The following is a 20,229-nucleotide window of genomic DNA, read 5'->3' as shown; positions in this document are numbered from 1 at the left end:
TTTTATAAACTTGACAAAATCCAATTTGCCACAGGTATTTGAAAATAAACTCATTGGGAAATATACAGCCCCTTTTGTTTGATATTCCTGTGCTTTGAAAGCTCCAGCTTATAAGATTGGTTGACTTTAGGATTCTAGAAGTCAGTTGCATGGTGAATATTTCCCTTCAGGCTGAGGTAGAATTTAGAATCCTAGTAGGAACCAGATGGAGTACACAAAACAGGAAATATTGCCAGTGCCCTAGTTTAGTGATGTTAGCAAGTGGGGGCACATTTGGCATAAGTAATACTTGTAAGCAGAGAGGCAAAGTGTTAAAGAAAGTGGAGATCACAATCTTTGGCGTTACACTCTAAGCAGCACCATTGTATCTTTTCTCATTCTGTGGGTTGTGTTTTCACTTTTGTCATGATATTCCTGGAAGCACAAATGTTTTTAATTTTAATCAAGTCCCATTTATCTATTTTATGATTGCTTGTGCTTTATTTAGATGTTCTATTTCTTTGCCCGTAAGTTTTGGTAGTTTGTGTCATTCTTTTCTAGGATTTGTCCATTTCATCTAGGGCAGTGGTCGGCAAACTCATTAGTCAACAGAGCCAAATATCAACAGTATAACGATTGAAATTTCTTTTGAGAGCCACATTTTTTAAACTTAAACTTCTTCTAATGCCACTTCTTCAAAATAGACTCACCCAGGCCGTGGTATTTTGTGGAAGAGCCACACTCAAGGGGCCAAAGAGCCGCATGTGGCTCGCGAGCCGCAGTTTGCCCACCACGGATCTAGGTAATCTAATTTGTTGGTATACAATTGATCTTAAAATCTTTCTGTCTGTAAGATCTGTCGTACTCCTTTGGTTTTTTAAGGCTAGTAACAGACTATTTGTAATTCTCTGAATAGTTTGTGTTGTTTTGCCTTTTCACATAGTATTCCCTCTGCCTGAAATACCATTTTCTATCAGGACTGTCAGCTTGAACATTCCTCTTCATGAAGCCTTCCATGCTTGCTTCAGACAGATTGGTAGCTCCAACCTCTCTGTTCCCATTAATTACACTGTATACATTCCTCCATTTAAGAACTTACCTCCATGATTAAAATTTTACTCACTAAACTGAATTCTTAAAATAATTCAACCCATATTTATTGCATGTTTATTTTGTTTCCAGTACTTTGTTCAGCTCTGGGGATAGAGTGGTGAGACAGACAGGCGTGGTCTCCACTGATTTCTGATCTCATGGACCTTACAGTCTAGTGGGATGACAGAAAAAATAAAGTAATTATGATTATGAAAGGTCATATGAATGAAACAAAGGGCTCATGCAGAGAACCACATGAGAACCTCTTTAAAAAGGTGGTCAGGGAAGGCCTCTATGACTAGGGGATATTTGAACTGAGCCCAAAAAAGATAAGAATGGCACAGCTGTGGCAAAGTAGTAAGAAGAGCATTCCAGGCAGAGAAGAGCGTGTGTGAAAGGTCAGAGGTGGAAAAACACTTGTTGGTTCAAAGAACAGAAGGAAGACTGGCATGGCTAGTGCATAGTGAGAGAGGGAGGGAATGTGTGAGATGAGGCAGGGCCCTAATTGTGGGCCCAGTTGCTGCCTGGTAGGCCATGGTAAGGAGTTTGGATTTTTTTCTAGGTGTCTTGGGAAGCCACTCTTGACTGTACTTAAGAGACTGATTTGGGGTGAGACAGTAGTAGAAGCAGATTCTAGAATAAGCCTTCGGAATTTTTATTTTAGATATGAATTTGGAATGAGAAAGGTCTCTTTCTCTCTCACTATTTATTTGGTCACACAAACATCTAAAATTTCTATGTGGGGGGGAAAAGTCAAAGAGAAATGTAAAACTGGGGAAGAAATATTTGCAAGTCTCCTTAATCCTATATAATAAAGAGCTAATATGCAAATAGTTGTCACGCCCTTGTGCCAGGGCCGGGGGACCTGAGGCTGCGCCCCCCCCCCACCTGGCGGGGCTTGACGGGATACCTGAGGCTGCGCCCCCCACCTGGCGCCAGGCTGGGGGACCTGAGGCTGTGCTCTCTGCCCTGTGGGGCTTGATGGGGGTGGGACCAGCCGGGTCTGGGTCTTGCAAGATTTCGAGGCGCACGTGGGTGGGCGGGGACTTAACTCTGGGTCCCACGGCGTGCCCCAGATTCTGACAGGAGGAAGAGTTTCATATACATTTTACTAATTTTCTTTCATCTCTGATACTTCTATTATAGAGAAAGGGCAAATAGCAATATTAAAAGATTTCCTCTAATTAATTCCCTTTTAATGTGCACGAATTTCGTGCACTGGGCCACTAGTATATAATAAAAAGATGACTCAATAGACAAAAGGTAGAGACTGACAGTTCACCCCCCCATACAAATGCCTATTAAATATATGAAAAGATGCCTAGCTTTACTCTTTAAAAAAAAGAACTACAATTTATGAGATCACATTTTTCACATGCCAGATTGGCAGTGTACTTTAATAGCATACTGTGTTGGTGAGACTGTAGGGAAACAGGAACTCTCATATTGGTGGTGGGAGTGTAAATTGGTTCAACTTCTCTAGAGTTTTGAAAGGCCCTTTTAGCATTTGAAGAAATGAGATAATGATGTTGGCAGTGTCTGTCAGAATTTAAAGTAGATGCACTTCTAGGAATTTATCCAACAAGTAAAAGCCATTTTGGTTCATCCATACAAAGGCATATAGTACAGACCTTGTAAAGAACGAAGCAGCTCTTTATCAGTGATGGGGAAGGATCATATATATACTTTTTTTATATGCTTTTATTGATTTTAGAGAGAGAGAGGAAGAGGGATAGAAACATTGATGAGAGAGAAACATCATCTATTGGCTGCTTCCTGCACGCCCCCAACTGTGGATCGAGGCCACAACCCGGGCATGTGCCCTGACGGGGAATCAAATTGGTGACTTCCAGGTTCATGGGTTGACGCCCAACCACTGAGCCATACTGGCCGCACAGCATTTAAAAAAATAATATTTTTATTGATTTCAGAGAGGAAAGGAGAGGGAGAGAGAGAGAACCATCAATGATGAGAAAGAATTATTGATCGACTGCTTCCTGCACGTCCCACACTGGGGATCGAGCCCTGCAACCCAGGCATGTGCCCTGACCGGGAATTGAACTGTGACCTCCTGGTTCATAGGTCAACGCTCAACCACTGAGCCATGCCCGCCAGGCTGGGCAACATTTTTAAGTCAATACACTTTTTACTAATTAATATACAATTTAAATTATGCTATGCTTGTTTAAAAAGGCAAAAAAAATTATTTTCTCTATGTACAAATAAGGATTTCTTGCTTGTATCATCCACTATCTCTCGGAGGAACAGAAAAAAACCATAAACAGTATTTGCCTCTGGGAAATAAAACTGTGAGTGGAGGATGAGTAGGGAGGATACAGTCAGGAAGCTGTGACCGTAGTCCAGGCAAGAGATACCAGTGATCTGGGCTAAGATGGTGGCAGGAAGGTGGAGAAAAGTACACAGGTTTAAGGGTATTTTTATTTTTTATTTTATTATTTTTTAATACTATATTTTATTGATTTCAGAAAGGAAAGGAGAAGGAGAGAGGTAGAAACATCAGTGATGAAAGAGAATCATTAATCGGCTGCCTCCTGCATGCTGCACATTGGGGATTGAGCCTGCAACCTGGGCATGTGCCCTGACTGGGAATCAAACTATGCCCTCCTGGTTCATAGGTCGATGCTCAACCACTGAGCCATGCTGTCCGGGCTAAGATTTTTTTAGATAAAATGCACAGGATTTGCTGATGCAGAGGTGTGGGAGATGAGGGGAAGCAAAGAATCAAGGATGAGTCCCAGGTTTCTGTTAAGTAATGGTGGGTGGAAGAATTGGTTATCTAAGGCAGTGTCCTGTGAGCTCTTGAGCCTGATGGCCTGGGCTTGAATTCAATTTGTTCTACTTTCTAACTCTATGAACTTGGGAAAATCATGTGATTACTTTGAACTTAGGAGCCCTCATGTGTAAAATGGGAATGATAATATGACCTACATCACAGGGTTGTTGTAAGGATTAAATGAGTTAACACATGTACACTTTATTTTTTTTTTTTTTTTTTTTTTTTTTTTTTTTTTTTTTAAATATTTTTATTGAGGTATTATATGTGTACATATCTTACTATTACCCCCCACCCCACACCCACACATGCCCTCCCCCCCCCAGAGTTTTGCGTCCATTGTTTATGCTTATATGCATGCATACAAGTCCTTCGTTTGATTTCATAACTCCCCCACCTTTCCAAACTTTCCCCCTGTACTTTGAAAGTCTGTTTGATGCTTTACTGACTCTGTATCTATCTTTTTGTTCACCACTTTATAATGTTCTTTACTATCCCTAAATGAGTGAGATCATGTGGTATTTTTCTTTCATTGACTGGCTTATTTCGCTTAGCATAATGTTCTCCAATTCCATCCAGGTTGCTGCAAATGATGAGAATTCCTTCTTTTTTATGGCAGCATAGTATTCCATTGTGTAGATGTACCACAGTTTTCCGATCCAGTCATCTGCTGATGGGCACCTAGGCTGTTTCCAAATCTTAGCTATTGTAAATTGTGCTGCTATGAACATAGTGGTGCATATATCCTTTCTGATTGGTGTTTCTAGTTTCTTCGGATATATTCCCAGGAGTGGGATTACTGGGTCAAATGGGAGTTCCATTTTCAGTTTTTTGAGGAAACTCCATACTGTTCTCCACAGTGGCTGCACCAGTCTGCATTCCCACCAGCAGTGCACGAGGGTTCCTTTTTCTCCGCATCCTCGCCAACACTTGTTGTTTGTTGATTTGTTGATGATAGCCATTCTGACAGGTGTGAGATGGTACCTCATTGTTGTTTTGATTTGCATCTCTCGGATAATAAGTGACTTTGAACATGTTTTCATGTGTCTCTTGGCCTTCCTTCTGTCTTCTTTTGAAAATATTCTGTTTAGGTCTGTTGCCCATTTTTTTATTGGATCATTTATCTTCCTCTTATTAAGTTGCATAAGCTGCCTGTAGATGTTGGAGATTAAACCTTTATCAGTGATAGCATTTGCAAATATGTTTTCCCATGCGGTGGGCTTTCTTGTTGTTTTGTTGATGGTTTCTTTTGCTGTAAAAAAGCTTTTTATTTTGATGTAGTCCCATTTGTTAATTTTCTCTTTAGCTTCCATTGCCCTAGGGGCAGTGTCAGTGAAGAAGTTCTTTTGGCATATGTCTGAGATTTTGTTGCCTGTGGAGTCCTCTAGTATTTTTATGGTTTCCCGTCTTATGTTTAAGTCCTGTATCCATTTTGAGTTTATTTTTGTGTATGGTGTAAGTTGGTGATCTAGTTTCATTTTTTTGCATGTATCTGTCCAGTTTACCCAACACCATTTATTGAAGAGACTGTCTTGACTCCATTGTATGTTCATGCCTCCTTTGTCAAATATTAATTGAGCATAGTGGTTTGGGTCGATATCTGGGTTCTCTATTCTGTTCCATTGATCAATATGTCTGTTCTTGTGCCAGTACCAGGCTGTTTTGAGAACAGTGGCTTTGTAATACAGCTTGAAATCTGGTATTGAGATCCCACCTACTTTATTCTTCTTTCTGAGGATTGCTGAGGCTAGTCGGGGTCTTTTTTTATTCCAGATGAATTTTTGGAGAGTTCTTTCTAGGTCTGTGAAATATGCTGTTGGTATTTTGATGGGGAGTGCATTGAATCTGTAGATTGCTTTGGGTAGTATGGACATTTTAATGATGTTGATTCTACCAATCCAGGAACATGGTATGTTCTTCCATCTGTTTACGTCTTCCTCTATCTCTTTTTTCAGTGTCCTGTAGTTTTCTGCGTATAGGTCTTTTACCTCCTTAGTTAAGTTTATTCCTAGGTATCTTAATTTTTTTGGTGCGATGGTAAATGGGATTGCTTTTTTAGTCTCTCTTTCTGTAAGTTCATTATTGGTGTATAGAAAAGCCATAGATTTCTTGGCGTTAATTTTGTATCCCGCTACATTGCCGAATTCATTTATTAAGTCTATTAGTTTTTTGATGGAATCTTTTGGGTTTTTTATGTACAATATCATGTCATCTGCAAATAAGGACAGCTTCACTTCTTCTTTTCCAATTTGGATGCCTCTTATTTCTTCTTCTTGCCTAATTGCGATAGCTAATACTTCCAGTACTATGTCAAACAGAAGTGGTGAGAGTGGGCATCCCTGTCTTGTTCCTGTTCTTAGGGGAAATGGTTTTAGTTTTTGCCCATTGAGTATGATGTTTGCTGTGGGTTTATCATAAATAGCTTTTATTATGTTGAGGTACGAGCCTTCTATTCCCACCTTGTTGAGAGTTTTTATCAAGAAAGGGTGTTGGATTTTGTCAAATGCTTTTTCTGCATCTATTGATATGACTATGTGATTTTTATCTCTCAATTTGTTTATGTGATGTATCACGTTTATTGATTTGCGGATATTGTACCATCCTTGCATTCCTGGAATAAATCCTACTTGGTCATGGTGTATTATCTTTCTGATGTACTGCTGGAGCCGATTTGCTAGAATTTTGTTGAGGATTTTGGCATCAATGTTCATGAGGGATATTGGCCTGTAATTCTCTTTCATTGAGTTGTCTTTATCTGGTTTTGGTATTAGGGTGATGCTGGCTTCATAGAAGGAGCCTGGAAGTGTTCCTTCCTCTTGAATTTTTTGGAATAGTCTGAGGAGGATAGGTTTTAGTTCTTCCTTGAAAGTTTGATAAAACTCTCCTGTGAAGCCATCTGGCCCCGGGCTTTTGTTTGCCGGAAGCTTTTTGATGACTGCTTCAATTTCTTCCATAGTTACTGGCATGTTGAGCTGTTTAGAATCTTCCTGATTAAGTTTTGGAAGGTTGTATTTTTCTAGGAATATGTCGATTTCCTCTAGGTTGTCCAGTTTGTTGGAATAGAGTTGTTCGTAGTATTTTGTAACAATCCTTTGTATCTCAGCGGGATCTGTTGTTATTTCACCTCTTTCATTTCTGATTTTGTTTATTTGGGTCCTCTCTCTTTGCTTCTTGGTGAGCCTGGCTAGAGGTCCATCAATCTTGTTTATCCTTTCAAAGAACCAGCTCTTGGTTTTGTTGATCTTTTGTATTGTTTCTTTGGTCTCTATGTCGTTTATCTCCGCTCTGATCTTTATTATTTCTTTCCTTCTGCTTACACTGGGCTTATCTTGTTGCTCTCTCTCTAACTCTTTGAGTTGTTGGGTTAGGTAATTTATTACCATTGTTTCTTGTTTTTTGAGGTAGGCTTGTAGAGCTATGAACTTCCCTCTCAGGACTGCTTTCATTGTGTCCCATAGATTTTGGATTGTTGTGTTTTCATTGTCGTTTGTTGCCATGATGTTTTTTATTTCTTCCTTGATGTCTTTGGTAACCCAGTCATGGTTTAATAACATGCTGTTTAGTCTCCAAGTATTTGATTTCTTTGGGTTGTTTTTATTGTAATTGATTTCCAGTTTTATGCCACTGTGATCTGAGAAGATACTTGATATGATTTCTATCTTCTTGAATTTGTAGAGACTTTGCCTATGTCCTAACATATGGTCTATCTTTGAAAATGACCCATGTGCACTTGAGAAGAATGTATATTCTGTGGCTTTGGGGTGAAATGTTCTGAAGATGTCGATTAATTCCATCTGTTCTAGTGAGTCATTTAGGTTTGATGTTTCTTTGCTGATGTTTAGTTTAGAGGATTTGTCCAATGGTGATAGTGGGGTATTGAAGTCTCCTACTATGATTGTATTACTGTCAATCTCTCCTTTGATATCTTCCAGGAGTTTTTTAATGTATCTTGGTGCTCCTGTATTGGGTGCATATATGTTTACCAGAGTTATTTCTTCTTGTTGGATTTCTCCCTTTAGTATTATGAAGTGGCCTTCATTATCTCTTGTTATGTCCTTCACTTTGAGATCTAATTTGTCAGATATAAGTATTGCAACCCCAGCTTTTTTTTCATTTCCATTTGCCTGGAAAACCTTTTTCCATCCCTTTACTCTCAGTCTGTATGCATCCTTTTTTTTGAGGTGGGTTTCCTGTAGACAGCAGATATCTGGGTTTTGTTTTCTTATCCAGTCTGTTACCCTGTGTCTTTTGATTGGGGCATTCAATCCATTTACATTTAAAGTTATTATTGATAGGTACTTATTTGACGCCATTTTTATTCTATACCCCTGTGTACCTTCTTTGCTTCCTATTTCTTTCTTTTTTTTTTTTTTTTTTTTACAGCAGACCCTTTAGCATTTCTTTCATTGCTGGTTTGGTGGTGATAAACTCCCTTAGTCCTTTTTTGTCTGTGAAGCTCCTGATTTCACCTTCAATTTTGATTGATAGCCTTGCTGGGTACAGTATTCTTGGATTTAGACCCTTCCTTTGCATGACTTGGTATATTTCATTCCATTCCCTTCTGGCCTGATGAGTTTCTGTTGAGAAATCAGTTGCTAGTCTGATGGGGGTTCCTTTGTATGTAACTGTCTGTCTCTCTCTGGCCGCTTGTAAGATTCTTACTTTGTCGTTGGTGTTTGCCAACTTAACTATAATGTGCCTTGGCGTCGGTCTTTTGGGGTTCATTTTGCTTGGAACTCTGTGAGCTTCTTGGATTTGTGTGGGTTTTTTCTTCCCTATATCAGGGAAGTTTTCTGTTATTATTTCTTCAAACAGGTTTTCTATTCCTTGCTCAGTTTCCTTTCCTTCTGGCACCCCTATTATCCTGATGTTGTTTTGTTTTGTATTGTCCCGAAGTTCCCTTACGCTCTCCTCAATCTTTCTAATTTTTGTTTCTAGAAGCTGTTGTAATTGGGTATTTTTTTCCATCTTGTCTTCTAGCTCACTTATGCGGTCCTCTGCTTCATCTAGTCTACTCTTGATGCTTTCTATTGAGTTCTTTACAGCAGCAATGTCATTTTTCATTTCTTCTTGGTTCTTCTTCATTTCTTCTTGGTTCTTACTCATATTGTCGAATTTGTCTTCCATCCTTTTCAGCCACCCTATGATCATTTCTCTGAATTCTTTCTCTGATAGGTTGTTTGCCTCTAAATCGTTTACTTCCTTTTCTGGTGATGCCTGTTTCTCTTTCCTGTGGGGGCTGTTTCTTTGTCTCCCCATGGTCTCTCTTCTCCGGATGTCTGGTTATATAGATTTCTCTCTCTGGCGATGATTTAAAGGTATAAAATACAACACAACCAGGCACAACAGACAAGGCACTGAACAGAATTGTATTCACGATATTAATAACCTCCAATAAAGGTAACCACCAGAGAAAGACAAATTAGGGAATAGGAGTGGAAGAGGGAGAGTAAAAAGAAAGAACAACAACGAAAAAAACAAAACAAAACAAAACAAAAAAAACAACGAGTGTGAATCTGAACTTGGGAAAAGAGCAGAAAGAAAGAAAAGAAAAAGAAATAACAGAAAAGAAAAAAAAAGAAAAAAAAAAAGTAAGAGAGACAAGAATGATACTAAGAGAGAAAAGGGGAACAAACTATATATATGGGGAGTAAACTCCACTAGAACAACCACTATTCCCAGCAAATTCCAGCAACACGAGCCTGGAGATTAATACAAACTGCAACAGCAGCTAATATCAAGTGAGGCAAGGGAAAACAAAAGTAAAAAACAAACAAAAACAAAGCAAACAAAAGAACCAACCAAACCAACAAAAAGAATAATCAAAACAATCTCATAAAAAAGCATAAAAATTCAATCTAATCAACATTCAAGCAAACAACAACAAAAGGCCCGAGAGAAAAATAATTTTTTTAAGGTAGCGTAGAGAGAGGTTTGTATGGATTTGGAGCAGGGGGTTGGGAATTAGATAATATAAGTAGGGTGAAGTTTTAGCAGGGAGTAAACTGAAAAAGTAGGGAAAATCTAAAGCCAGAAAGGGTTAAGATAAACTGGGGACCAAAATGGGAAAGGTTGGGAGGAGAGTGATGGCATAATGTTAGCTTTGAGATAGGGTAAAACGATTGTAAGGGAAAGATGCAAATCGAATGTAGGACACTAATCCAAAAAAAAAAGAAAGAGAAAATCAAATGACATTAAAAAAAAAAGTAAAATAATAGTAATAATAGTGTTGATTGAAAATAAAAATGTAATAATTAAAAAGGTGAAAATCGAGTGAGGAAAAAGAAAAAAAAATTAGTTTCTTAAGTAAAAGATGCAAAAAATGAAAATAAAAAAATATGAGAATAAAAAATTTTAAAAATTGAAAAAAGAATTGAAAATTAAAAAATAGGAAGACTAAAATGTGCAGTAGCGGCTGTCATTCACTTCCTCTATTATTCTGTTTGGTACGCCTTTTTCCCAGTCTGGGCGGTATTTCAGTTCAGCTTCATTCCAGGGCTCCTCAGTGTTGGAAGCCAGTCCTGCTTTTTAAGCCAGCCGTGTCTTAATTTCTCGTATTTATTTTTAATTACACCAGAGACAATTAGCGTTTCAGCCCCTGGGTGGCAGTGTTTCTGAATTGACTTCCGGGCCTCTCTAGCTCTTTTTTCTTTTTTTTTTTTTTTTTTTCCCCTCTATGGCACTCACTACTGGTTTGTGGAGGTATGCGCCTCAGAGCTGCCTCTCTGATGGTCACACGCAGCTCTGGTCCCCAGGTTCTGAAAAAACACCTTCCCCCTGCAGTCTTTCAGGGTTTCCGCCTGGGTTTGCCTCTGTATTGGGCTTAGCAATCAGAGTCGGAAAGAGCCCAGGTGTGTGGACCGTGGGTCTGTGCCCCAGACTAAGGAGCCTGCACTCCTTTGAAAATTCTTAGTCTGACCCTCCTCGTCAGATTAAAATGAGTTGCTTTCAAGAGGTCACTTCTGTTAGCAGCTCAGAAGACCCCCCTCCTCATTCACGGATCAGGGCAGTTCCAACTGCCTCCGATTTTTCTAGGCACAGACCTCCCGGCTCCTGCCGGTCCTGCGGTCCTGCGGCTGCCGCGCTTCCCTCACCCAGCGCTTCCCTCACCCACCGCGGGGATTAGAAACCGCCCCTCATTTCAGGCGAAATCTGACCTTTCCGTGGTGCAGTGAAGAGTTTCTTTGAATCCGAATGTTTGCGCTGATAGGGGACCGGTGGTCTGGTGCTCCCAGCAGCTCAGTGTTTGCAGTTGTCGCGGAAAGTCAGGTTTCCACGAAAATCCTTCTTTCCTTGCAAGATGGCGAGGCGCCCGGCGAGCCCGCAGCTCCAGGAGGGGACCCAGCCCCTGTGGGTGCTGCGCGGTCAGAGGAACACTGCCCAGCACTCCCCCGCCTTCTCCTGGAGTTTAGCTGTCCCTTGGCTTGCCCACATACACTCCCTCTGCGAGCCTCTGCTGCTCCGACTCTCCGCCCCAGGAACAGACTCCAAACCCGACTCTATTCCGTCGCCATTTTTTCAACACATGTACACTTTAGAACAGCTGCCTGGCACGTAGTAAAAGCTATATAAGTAGTTACCTCTATTGTTGTTCTTATTACTGCCACTAAGTTGTTGCTATGACTACAACTGCTCCTCTTCTTCTTCTGTCAGGGAGATGGTTGGCTCCTATCAGTAAATATTTGTGGAAGGAAGAAATGCTTTAAAATCAATACATGTTTCATAACCAGTTGATCTATGACATGAAAAAAAATTAAAGATATTTTATCAATTTTTAGATAGAGGAAGGGAAGGGAGAGAGAGAAACATTGATGTGGGAGCACAGCATCGGCCACCACTGGGGACCAAGTCCACAACTTGGGCATTTGCCCTTGACTGGGAATTGAACGAGCAACCTCCCGGTACACAGAATGACACCCAACCAACTGAACCACGCTGGTCAGTGCGAAATGGAAAATTTTGAAAGGCCCTTTTAGCATTTGAAGAAATGAGACAGTGATGTTGGTAGGTTATGAGATTTGTTCATATCTTTCTTCTTTGACTTCCTTTTTTTGTGCAGGCCTGAAGGCATTGAACGACAGTACAGGAAGAAGTGTGCAAAGTAAGTATTAACAGTGTGGATTTCTCTGAGCATAAGCAAGTAGTGACAACGATGTGTTAGGACCAGAATTGTTTGGATCTAATTCTCTGTTGTATCTTTATCCTTATAATCTCTACACAAATAACAATATGCTTCTCAAAGAGACCAGAGTTACATCTTTGACCAGCAAGCCACAAAAATAAGTTTTTTAACATGATATAATTATTTTAAGTTGAGGTATAATTTATATATAATAAAATTTGCCCTTTCAAGTGTACCATTTGACAGAAGCATGCAATCATGTAATGCCACCACTATCATGATACAGAACAGTTCTAGGACCCCATGTTCCCTTTTCAGTTAGTCCCCTTCCGCACCCCTCTCCCTGGGCATTCGCCAATCTGCCTTCTGTTACTGTGGTTTTTGCCTTTTCTAAAAGTTTACGCAATTTCTACGATATGTGTTTTACTATATACAATCTGTATCTTTTACATCTGGTTTCTTTCAATGCTTTTGGGATTCATCCAAGTTGTTATGTATATCAGTAATCTGTCCTTCTTTATTGCTGAGTAGTAGTCCTTTGCACCAGCTTGTTTCACCATCCCTTTGTTGAAGGGCATTTGAGTTGCTAATGGTTTTGACTATTACAAATAGAGCTGCTATGAACATTCTAATATAAATCTTGGTGGGAACATGTGTTTTTCTCTTGAAGTGGTTTTGCTGGGTCTTATGGTAAATGGAACAGAGTAATTTAATCCAGGCCCATTTATAAAGCATGCTATAGGACCCCAGACCTCAGAAGTTTATTTAATGCCATATAAATACATATATTTCCAGCTTTAGATTAATAGAACATTAAACAATAGTAAGTTTAATCTTGTTTCAGTAATTACAGGCATTTGTGAGCCGATCACTGCAGTGGAGCCTTTTCACACCCTCCTGATGATGCAAAAACAAAACAAAACTAGACAAACCCCCAAACTAGTTACCCAGACAACCAGGGAAGAATTGCAGCTGCTTTGACTAGAAAGCAATCCATAGCAGGAGCCAGGGTTCACCAGACTTGTGTGATGATAAGAATCACTTGGGATGCTGAGGACAATGATAGATTCCAAGGCCACAACCCCCAGATTTGCTGAATCAGGATCTTCTGGGGATGGGGGACAGGCATCTGATGAGCAGTTTTAACAGGCACCCTCAGTGATTCTTACTGAGTAGTTTTGGGAAACACTGGAAAGAGCGCACCATTAGTTTATGCCACAAACAAAAATATTCCTGAAATCTCAGCACACTTTGCAAATCACTTTGCAAATCCGGATTCTGAGGCCTCCCAAAGACTCACTCTCCTGTTCCCAGGTGTGGACTGCCACTCTTCTACCAGTCCCAGCCAAAGAATGCCCCCGTGACCTTCATTGTGGATGGAGCAGTAGTCAAGTTTGGCCAGGGTTTTGGCAAAACGAATATATATACTCAGAAGCAAGAGCCTCCTAAGAAGGTAATTGTCATTAAAGGAGACAGACTGGTTAACATAGCTATGGATTTTGCCCTGGCTGGGTGGCTCAGTTGGTTGGAGTGTCATCTCGTACACCAAAGGGTGGCAGGCTGGATTCCTGGTTAGGGCACTCTCCTGGCGTGCGGGTTCGGTCCCTGTTCGGGCCTGTATGGGAAGCAACTAATCGATGTTTCTCTTTTACATCGATGTTTCTCTCTCTCTCACCCTTCCTCTCTAAAACAAAAACAGAAACAAAAACAAATCCTTGGGTGAGGGTTAGAAAAATAATTATATATATATATATATATATATATATATATATATATATATATATATATATATATATATATATGGCAATGGATTTAGCCCTAAATTTTAAATTAAATTATAGTGCGTAAGAAATTGTCCTCTATGAAAGCATTCTTTATTAAGAGAACGCCATTTTTGTGCATAATATTGTGTTCTTTTTTCTTTCCTACAGCTGCCCTATAAGTAAAATTAGAAATTGTATCGTTTTTATTCACATTTATTTCCTTCCAATTTCTTCTTTTTCCAGTGAAAAGAATTAAAAATGGACTGAATCAGGCTAATTTTTAAATATACTTTTAAAACCCTTGATGGAAAATGTTAGAAAAATATAATGCAAATAAACACATTGGCACTTTTAGATAGGCCACCCTGTTTCAAAGAGGTGGATGTCCACTCCCAAAAACTACATTCCCCAGCACCCAGACACATGTGCACCTGCGTGCGCCACACACACAAATAGCCCACAGAGCCTCTTGCCGTTTCTACACTGATTTCTCTTCTGCGACTCTAGGTGATGATGACCAAACGGACTAAAGACATGGGCAAGTTCAGCTCTGTCACTGTGTCTACTATTGATGAAGAGGAAGAGGAGATTGAGGCTGTAAGTGCTTCTGCTCTCAAGGGAATTGGACAGGGGGTATGAAAGGAAAGGGGCTCTAGAACTACAGCATCCCGGTAGCATAATAATTAGAGAGTGCTCATAGACCTTGCTCTGCCAGTAAGCAACGGGGATGCCGGCTAGTTCCTGTGTCCCTGGATCCCTAGCACCATCTGTGAAATGAGAGCCAGGGAGTTGGACTAAATCAGTGATTTTTTAAAAATATTTTGTTTTTGAGATGCCCTGGAGGGCAAATCCCTCATCCCTCTTCAGTTTAAATACTACAACGATTTCAGGTCCCTTCCAGTCCAGCTCTGATGGTTTCTGAGTCTGCCCTTAGCAGTAGCAGCAATTACCTTTATGGTACTTGAGTATAATGATGTTTACAAAGGAAGAGATGTTATCTATTATTTTTTTAATGATTTCAGTTGAAACCTGAACTCTCCTGGATTACTGAAGAGTTGAAATGGAACAGCCATACCATTTCAGTGATAATTTCATAATTTGAGTGGTATAAATTGCTGCTTAAGGTCTCTGTTGTTACTCATTGGTGTGACTGCTGCTTTAAGGATGCTCCTTTTTTCCCCTCAGCGGGAAGTTGCTGACTCATATGCACAGAATGCCAAAGTGATTGAAAAACAGTTGGAGCGCAAAGGCATGAGCAAAAGGCGGCTGCAAGAGCTGGTGAGTAGCATGTAGCAGCAAGGTGCTGGGCTGGACTATTTGGATCTCTTGATCGGGAAGATCCTCTGGCAGTCAGGGAAATCTTTTAGGAAGTCTGTCAGGGGTTACTAGTGTAGCCGGCTGCCAGGTATCTAACTCTGTCTGGGCTATGACTGTCGGTATGCCCTGCTCTGGGGTAGTGACCACAGGATCCAGGCTCTAAATGATAGTACCTGTTAGCTAGCCCTAAGTAGAATGATATTTTATTCTGCTACTTGTGGTCCAAGGTCAGGAGTTAATGATCGGGGTTTATGGATGCTTTCCCACGATGTAATGGCACAGGATAGTGTTACATTGGTAGGACTGGGGTTGGGGCTGGTCATTGCTTCTTTTTTTTTTTTTTTTACACGAAATTTGTGCAAGGGGCTCGGCCCTCGCAGCGGCTTGTCTTAGCCCTCAGAGCCGCACTTGCCTCGGCCCTCGTAGCCCTGTCTTCTTCTGGAAGGTCGTTCAGCTGTCCAGTCTAATTAGCATATTATGCTTTTATTATTATAGATTGATTTTTAGAGAGAGAGTAAGAGAAAGAGAGAGAGAAACATCGATGAGAGAGAAACATCGATTGGCTGCCGCCTGCACACCCCCTGCGGGGGATCGAGCCTACAACCTGAGCATGTGCCCTGACTGGGAATTGAACCAGCCACCTCTTAATGCATGGGTTGAAGCTCAACCACCTAGCCATACTGGTCAGGCTGGTCATTGCTTCTTAAAGCCTCGGTACCACCACCAGTTTCTGCATTATTCATGGGCTCATCACAGAGCATGCACACCTATATATGATGGGTCTCCATTTTTTCCTTGATGATAATTTACTTATGATATTTCTTTAAAATCAGACAGCACTTCATTGGTGCCTCATTAAAAGTTATACCAGTCTATCCTAATGACTGTAGAGGATTTTTTGGTGAAAGAGGTGGGTAGGTCTTGGTAGCTGCTTTACCTTGCCATGGTGGTTTAAGGCAGTACTTAGCAAATTTTCTGAGGTGAAGGCCAGTGTTTTATCTTTTTTTTAAATTTCCAATTTGCAAGAACAGATTTATAATTTATAAAGTGCAATAAAATAAGTTTGCCGAGGCTCTTATTAAAGTATTTCATTTTATTATTCTGTCAAATGGCGATAAAAGACTCTAAATGCTTACTCTCAATTTTTGTACATATCTTACATGGACCCATAACAAACAGTTCTTGGACCACACAACATTAAGTAGCACTGTTCTAGAACAGTGTTCTTCTTTTGTTATGCCAAGAATAAGATACTAGTGAACCACGATATTGATTGATTTCCCTCGGCCCATTGGGGGTCCTGGGGCTGGGAGATAGCTCTACATTGATTACCTTTGACTGCAGCCTTGTGTATTTACCCCATTTTGTTATACAGATATTATAATTTTCTGTGTGTGCCATAGCAGTTGCTAGAGATTCATAAGGACATTAGAACCACTATTCTAGTTTGTATACTAAATGAGCATGGAGGGATAGTGTTTAGGCAGTTAGAATAAGGAAGGAAAAGAAGAATTTCATGTCATGTATCAGTACATATACTTTTCTTTCTCTCCAGGCTGAACTGGAAGCCAAGAAAGCAAAAATGAAGGGGACTTTGATTGACAACCAGTTCAAATGATCAGGACCTTTCTCTGAACCCAGACTAGAAACAAGCATTTAGACCAGAAGGCAAAATAATTTTTTTTTCCTTTTTATTTAATTTATTGGGGTGACACTGGTTAACAAAATTATATGTTTCAGGTGTCCAGTTCTATAACACATCATCTGTATATTATATTGTGTGGTCACCACCCCAAGTCAAGTCTCTGTCCATCACCATTGATCTCCCCTTTACCCTCCTCCACTTCCCTCCTCCTGGCAGTCACCACACTGTTGTTCGTGTCCACGAGTAAAATAACTTTTTATTGACTGCATGGACTGGCTCCTACCTTTATGCACCAGCAAAAGGCTTTATGTTGCTTCCTACATTCAGTGAAGTCTTTGAGTCCATCTGACCTGCTTTCTAGAGGTGAATTTTAAAAATCTTTCTATATATGTGTCTTCTGTACTATTTTTGTCCATTTGATGTAACTTATTTAGCTATATAGGAACTATGAATAGATCAGTGTTTAAGTGTTTCTGGTTTGTAAAGTAGTTGGTCTTTAATAAAATGTTTAAAGATTTTTGGAAAAAACATTGTGGTGTGTTATACAAAAAAGTGGCATGGATTAGATTTTAAAGTTACAGAAAGTCAGATCCTTGTAGGTTACTCTGTCTCTCTTCCTAGACTGGCAGGTGTTACTATGGCTTGACTCTCTCCTACTGGGAGAGAAAATCCATAAAAAGCCAGAATCTGCATAAAGCTTCCTTTACTTCAAATATGAAAGCTATAAGTGAGCCGCCCCTTATCAGACTTTGTACTTAAAGAAGCAAAAGCAAGATTGGAGTGAGGGGGTAGGATAGGTGAGCTCTGAATGAAAATGGAATCTCAATAACCTACTCAGGGGAGCTACATCCTGTCAAATAACTAAGAGTACTGCTTCTGTTTGTGGGTACGTGGGAGGGAGATATAGAGTAAGAAAGGATGCTGGGTATTTTATTTCACATTTGCTATTTGTGGAGGAGTCTTATAAATATTTAATGTTACATTGCTTCAGTGATATCAATATGTAGTGCTTGTATCTATATTTTCATCTGTTCATCTGTCTTAAAAAGTTATCGCCTGCATCTAATGATTCTTTACAACTGAGTTGTCCTCTCACCTCATTTCCTGTCCTCATTTGGAGACATAATTAGACATCATGTGGATAACCAACCATAACCTCCACACAATTCCTTGACCTCAACTCCAAACAATGACCTTTACCTTCACACCACTTGAGCCACAAAATACCATGATCACAGCCTGGATGTCATCTATTCCGAAATCCAGTATTCTGTTCTCTGCCAACAACCTCCTATCATTGCTCCTTTCGTACTCTCACTTTCACTAAACGTGTTTTGTTTGTTTTTAGATTTGTAGGGTAATTTTGGTGATTGTTTTATTCATAGTAATTAAAAAAATAGTCATAATGATTATAATAATACTAGCTACATTTTATTGAGTACTTACTATGTGTCAGGTACCATGGAAAGCACTTTATAAGTATTACCTAAATTTATTTATTTGTTTATGAATATATTTTTATTTCAGAGAACAAGGGAGAGGGAGAGAGAGAGATAGAAACATCCGTGATGAGAATCATTGATCGGCTGCCTCTTGCATGCCCGCCATCGGGGATTGAGCCAGCAACCCAAGGATGTGCCCTGACTGGTAATTGAACCGTGACCTCAACCATAGGTTAATGCTCAACCACTGAGCCATACTGGCGGGCAATATTTGGTCTCAGGGACTGGCTTCTTTCACTTACCATAATATTAGCAGCGTTCATTCATATTGAAGACTATATCAACACTCCACTCCTTTTTATTATCAAATAATATCAAATAATATTCCACTATATGGACAAACCAGGTATAACCTTAATTTGATGATAATCTCATGAGAGAGGTTTAACTACAGTAGCCTTTCCCCTTATCCAGGGGTATATATCCCAAGATCCCCAGTGGATGTCTGAACCTTATATACACTATGTTTTTTTCCTATGCATACATACACTTTACAGCTTCTCTTTGGCATATGTGAGTTGCCAGCATTACTACTCTTGTGCTTTGAGACCATTATTAAGTTAAATAAGGGTTACTTTTACATGAGCACTGTGATACCTTGACAGTCGATAAGATAACTGAGACGGCTACTAAGAGACTGATGGGTGGGGAGTATATACAATATGGATGGACAAAGGGATGGCTCATGTCCCAGGCATGAAATTTTAGCACCACATACAATTTAAAACTTATTTTCCATTTAATATTTTCCAACCATGGTTGACCAGGGATAACTGAAACTATGGAAAGCAAAACCACAGATAAGGGTGTGTGTGTGTGGAGGGGGGGGGCTACTGTGCTATCTATCATTATAATGCTACAAATATGTACTTTGAGGCTCTGCAAGTTTCAGTTTCCCATGTTCCCATACACACACACACACACACACACACACACACACACACACACTAGAGGCCCAGTGCACAAATTCGTGCATGGGTGGGGTCCGGCTGGCCCAGGCCCAATCAGGGCAGATCAGGGCTGGGCCTGTCGGGAGAAGGAGATGGCAGGAGGTTGGCCAGCTGGCCTGCCTGGATCAGGGCCCCCGATCAGGGCTGGGCTGGCTGGGGGAGGGGCCATGGGTGTTTGGCCAGTGGCCCCACCCCCGGATCGGGCCAGTTCACCAGCCACAGTGGGCGTCATAGCGACTGGTTGTTAGGTCATTATGGCCGAGAGGTGCTCCATGCACCTCCTGGTGACCGGTTGTTTGGTCGTTTTGGTCGTGATGCCTCTTGGCCTTTTATTATGATGATATTACTGCCCGACTGGTGTGGCTCAGTGGTTGAGCATCAACCTATGAATCAGGAGGTCACAGTTTGATTCCCAGTCAGGGCACATGCCAGGTTGTGGGCTCGATCCCTATTGGAGGGCATGCAGGAGGCAGCCAATCAATGATTCTCTCTCCATTGATGTTTCTTTCTCTTCCTTCCTCTCTGAAATGTTGCTTCAGAAAATATTAACACACACACACTACTGAGAACAGATCACAATTTCATTTTGACAAATCAAGTAAAATGCAATGTAAAGACAATTGCATAGAGGATTTCCTGTAGTAAATGTGTGGTTACCTTTCTAATCTTAAACCATTTCAACATCTGGTTCAAATTATGCATTTTGCTTCATCTTTAAGACTGCAAATTGTTCCATCATTAGCACCAAACAAGAATGTGCTCTTCATTATCTTTTATTCCTTCATTCCTTTAAAATAGTTATTAAAATAACATGACATTTCTCTGTTGTCTTTATTTGTATTTTAGCAGCAATTACAGTGCTTCAATGTTAGTATAAAGAAGCATATTGAAATTTCAGAGTCTTATTCTATTTTTTTTGTTTTTAAATTATCAACTGTGCAGAAATAGTAAAATGTTATAAAATGTTAACCCTGAAATTTGGAAGTATAATTTTATTGGTTAAGAAAAATTGAGAAGCTTTTAATAAATTAGCTTATGTCGATCACTAGCTATGGACCCACCTCC

At 40.1% G+C, this 20,229-nt stretch overlaps 1 protein-coding gene across 1 annotated transcript in view; it reads left to right on the top strand.

Annotated features, from left to right (window-relative positions):
- The window catches only part of STEEP1 (STING1 ER exit protein 1), a 29,899-nt gene extending 11,817 nt beyond the window's left edge, over positions 1-18,082 (top strand). Inside the window, exons 3-7 of the mRNA XM_008156840.3 lie at positions 11,925-11,966; positions 13,302-13,440; positions 14,258-14,347; positions 14,936-15,028; positions 16,623-18,082. Coding sequence (XP_008155062.1) covers positions 11,925-11,966; positions 13,302-13,440; positions 14,258-14,347; positions 14,936-15,028; positions 16,623-16,685 — 427 coding nt within the window. The 3' untranslated portion in view covers positions 16,686-18,082. The remainder of the gene's footprint in view (positions 1-11,924; positions 11,967-13,301; positions 13,441-14,257; positions 14,348-14,935; positions 15,029-16,622) is intronic.
- Positions 18,083-20,229: the final 2,147 nt, after the last annotated feature.

Source organism: Eptesicus fuscus, chromosome 1 (genome assembly GCF_027574615.1).
Source record: "Eptesicus fuscus isolate TK198812 chromosome 1, DD_ASM_mEF_20220401, whole genome shotgun sequence".
NCBI lineage: Eukaryota > Metazoa > Chordata > Mammalia > Chiroptera > Vespertilionidae > Eptesicus > Eptesicus fuscus.
The sequence above is the reverse complement of the archived record's forward strand: the minus strand, read 5'-3'. Positions and strand labels throughout refer to the sequence as shown.